The following is a 4,366-nucleotide window of genomic DNA, read 5'->3' as shown; positions in this document are numbered from 1 at the left end:
TCTTCTTTTTCAAGCATTTTCCCTAAAGAAATTATCGAATTTAGCTAGGAAAGCTAGAATTTACTTGTTTCAAAAAAATAATCAAAATATTTTTTGAAAAACCAAAATATCTAATTTACCTCTCATGCCGTAGAACATGAGGCCCTGTGTCCGGCCCGAACACGCAACCCGGTGTATAGTAAAGCGAGTACTAGTAAAGTGACAATTCAACTTATAATAAGAACCGGCTATGGTGTTAGGTGGCTACCATAGTCTCAAATAATGTTTTTGAGTTTAAAAAACAACTTTTATCTCGGGTATAATATAGATTTGCAACAAATAAAAAATGAAAAAAAAAACTGTTGGCATTAAAAAAACAGAAAAAATGAAAAAAAAAATAAAATTCATGTTTTAACGTTTTAAAAAACATGTTTTTTTTAGTTTTAAACTGCAATGTAATTTATCTCGTTTTTTAACGTTTTTTTGAAGAAAATGCGTTTTACTTGACGTTTTATTTGACTATAGTGGCTACCACGGGAACACGTTTTTTACAAAAAAAAGCGATGTTTTGAAATTTCACTTTTGTCTCTTCTAGGTTATCATGTATTTTTCTCATTTCTGGCTATAACCAGCAATGGGCTCAAAAAGTAAGAGCTTCATTCTTCACTGCGTGTTTGCAAACATGGATTTTACTAGCATGATATAAACAAGTTGCACCTGTACCTCAATATCTTGGACGGAAAGTCAGTGCTCTCCTTGACAATCTCTTCTTCCAATTAGCAAGACAAAATTTGAAAGAGTATGACAAAAAAATGTTTTAAAAAGTTGATGTTTGTGTACGCATTTGTGTGACTTTTTCACGGAGTAAAGGTTATCCTGCGTTTCAAACACGCTCTTAGTCTTCAACTTCAAGGTTGTGAACAGTTGGAAGTCAAATTTTGGAAAACAAATCCCAATGGCTTAAGCCAAAACTGGGAGCCGAAGTCTTCGACTTTGAAAATTTTAAGTGGAACACTTACATCAAAAGTAAAACTTACTGAGTTTACTTTTTTAGAAAATTTTAAGTTTGACACTTATGTCAAAAGTAAAACTTAAATTTTACCGGTAAGAAGAAGTACCAATACCAATATGCAAGTTAAACCATCCGAGTCTTAATTTTAGAAAAAGAGTGAGAACTTCAACTCTTTTGTTGGATGGTAGAATCTTTGTTGGATGGTAAAATGAAATGCTGTTTATACTCAAGCCACAAATTTTACTCGGTTTTGAACAAATTTTACACGGTTTTGAACAAAATATGTGAAACTGCAATATCAAACTCAACATGGTTCATTAATGAATTCTAATTTTATTCTCGAATTTGAGTTGTCTGCTTTGAGTAAAGCGAAGGTTAGATCAACTTCGGATCATTATCAAATTCAAACTCAATCGATTTCATTAATGAATTCTAACTTTATTCTCGAATTTGAATTGTCTGCTTTGAGTAAGATCGAGTTAGGATCATTATCAAATTCAAATGAATCTGGTTTTGGTAAATTCATGGCCAGTAAAATTTCTTTTGCGTTAATGGAAAGAGGCGAAGAAATCGAGGGAGAGGGAGAGAGAGCGTAAGTGGAGAAGCGACTTCAATTTCCACCGCAGAAACGGAAAAACTGCCGCTGTGAATCAAAGGTGGGGATGACGTGCTCCCCTCGTCCTCTACATCTGTCGTCACCATCGTCCAAAATTCTTCTCCTCCACTCCCCTTTCACCCTCCGTATTTATTTCCGAACTCCCCACGTAATCAGACAAGAACTCTCTCTCTCTCTCTCTCTCTCTCTCTCTCTCTCTCGCTACAGACGATCATCATGCTGGAATTCCATCAGAATTCCGGCAACATCCGTCGGGAACATGGGCCGAAAATTGGCCACTACGGGAACAGCAGACCCTCCTCGAGCTCGGCGTCGTCCGGCATCCTCCTCGCCCCCACCTGCCACCAGCACGACGACCCACCAAGCCCCCCTCCCCACCACTGTGGTCGAACACTTCTCATCCGCTTCTGCCCACTAACGCTCGCTCTCAGGCCATCGCAAGGGGGCGATGGGAGCTCATGGAGATGCTGAAGGACGTTCCGGAGTCAGCCTACGAGCTCTCCCTCAAGGATCTCGTCGAACGCGTTTCAGTCAAGGAGAAAGAGGAGCCAAAGGAGGAGGAAGGTCAAAATAGAGGTCTGAGAAAGAAGAAGAAGAAAAGAAAGAAGGGAAACGGTGGTGGGTGGGAACAGAACTACGGCAACGGAGGTCTCTTGCTGAAGATGTTCGTGCCAAGCTCTTATCTGGCTTCAAAGCCGGCCGCTGGATCGGGGAGGGTGTCGCCGAGGCCTCTGTTCATGGTGGAGGGGAAGGAATGTGGCGGCGGAAGCGGCGGTGACAATTGGGAGTGGTGGAGGAAGGGTTTTATGGTCGTGGGTTTTGGGAGAAATAGTAGGAGTAGCAGCTCCGGCAGTAGTAATAGTAACAGAAGTGGCGGCAGTTCTTCTTCAAGTTCAAGGTACTTGATTGTTGCCGTTCTCTGGTTGTTTGTTTGTTCCTTCTTACTTTGCTTGTTCTTGTAATAGTTTTTGGTTGATTGGAATGTTCTGATAAACAATTGGCTTGTTTTCTAGATGGAAGTGGTTCTACAATTCTGATTATTTTGTCATGATCTCTCTCTCTATCCCCTGTTTTGCAACTTCAGGTTCTGTGAGGTTGCCATGTCTGTGGTATTTATTTAAGTAATTGTGTTCTTATGACGGTTTGTTTAGTTCAAGGCAAAAGAAACTGCCTGTCCTTTGGAGATGTTTCACCCTGTCATTACTCCTATTTATGTGTTCATTAGTTTTATGGTTTTGTGGAGAAGAGGGAAGTGCTTCGAGGACTTCAACCTTCCTTATGAGGCAAGATAGGTGCCTTCTGTTTCGGTTTGTTATCAATTTTGTGGGGTTCTTTATTCTGTTCATCTTTTTGTTATAAGCTAGAGGTTGCCTGTTTTCTCTTTCTATCTTTTGATGGGTTATAAATGATTTTCGATGGTTCATGAACTTTTTGTGTTATTTTTTTTCCTCCTTATTCCTTGGAAATTTGGGCGTTCAGTTCCAGAAATTTCTCTGATTTTGAATAAAGGATCGAAGTTCTTAAATTTTTTCTTTTTCTGGATTTCGAAGTTCTAGGTAAGACATTGTTTCTTTTCCTTTTCCAGATACCCATCATCGTTCTCTTTGGTAGAAAAGTCAGAAGTAGACCAGCGTTGGACAGAGACTTCTTTTGTTCCACTTCAGTGTTCTCCCTCTGTCTCTCCCTCTCGATTACCCATCTCTTCGGCTCCCTCTCTGTCTCTCTTTGTCTCTAGCTCTCTCTCTCTCTCTCTCTCGTTTTACTGTTTCTTTCATTCTCCATTTCAGATCTTTTCTTTCACATGTTTTGGAGATGTACTGTCATTCTACTGAAGTTGAATGATGCCCTGCATTGACAGAAACCTGTCTCTTGCTTGTTCCTGCTTGTTCTTATGAAACTTCTGTTTTTTTGGGTGGGTGGGTGGGTGGGTTGGGGGTGTTGTGTTGGGGTGGGACAGAGAGCGTGTGGGGTGGAGAGAGAGAGAGAATCCGAACTTCACCCTGACATAGAATTATGAAATTGCATTTTGGGCTCTGTCTGATCCTTTAAGCAAATGCAGGTATTCAGATGGACTATCAACTGGATGTTGGTCTTTCCTACGCCCCAGCAGACGCAAATCCAGCAGAGATTGAGCCGCTGAAGGGTCTTCTTTTCTTTTCCGTTCTTCTCATGAATGGTATAGTTTGGTAAGATAATTTGCCACCAATCTACTTATATACATAAAACTTCCTCACTTTTCCTCTCTTTGTAAAGCAAGATCTGTAGCATATAAGAAATGAAAGAGCAGAGTTTTAAGTTCCCCGGAGAGCCTTTTCCTTTTCTTGTTTTTTCTTGTCATTTGTTTCAACTGATAACATGGATTGCAACCTTTATGTACCTCTTTACATTTCAATCATATATGACTTTCTTTGTGTATATCAAATTCCGAGTGATGCTTAATCTCATATTTATATTTAATTTATCGGGACTTAAACATGATCTGTTAATAAGCTGGTAGACTCTTGCTGTAGAATCAAATGGGTTGGCATAGTGGGATGGGTGTGACTATCATAGTTCGGTTTACATGTGCTGCTTTTTTCTGCCTAATCTGAAGCTGTAAACGTAAAAGCCAGAGGTCTGTAAGCCATCCGAAGAATCTATCCTCTCAAGAGGGTTCATGTCTGGTTTTCCTTCAACTTGTTGGAAGGGGAAAAAGAAACTGCGTTGCATGTTTCTTCAACCCTTGATAGTCTAAACATGCTTAGGTGCCCTCCTTTTCG

General features: G+C 40.0%; 1 protein-coding gene across 1 annotated transcript; it reads left to right on the top strand.

Moving 5' to 3' along the window:
* Positions 1-1,759: 1,759 nt before the first annotated feature.
* LOC116245645 (uncharacterized) lies at positions 1,760-4,022 on the top strand (the record flags this gene model as incomplete). The annotated part of the gene is made up of 2 exons (XM_031617129.2): positions 1,760-2,505; positions 3,667-4,022. Coding segments are annotated over 2 exons (819 nt in total), but the record flags the coding sequence as incomplete, so codon positions are not given.
* Positions 4,023-4,366: the final 344 nt, after the last annotated feature.

This window comes from Nymphaea colorata, chromosome 1, assembly GCF_008831285.2.
Source record: "Nymphaea colorata isolate Beijing-Zhang1983 chromosome 1, ASM883128v2, whole genome shotgun sequence".
Lineage (NCBI taxonomy): Eukaryota > Viridiplantae > Streptophyta > Magnoliopsida > Nymphaeales > Nymphaeaceae > Nymphaea > Nymphaea colorata.
This window is presented reverse-complemented; position numbering and strand designations above follow the sequence as displayed.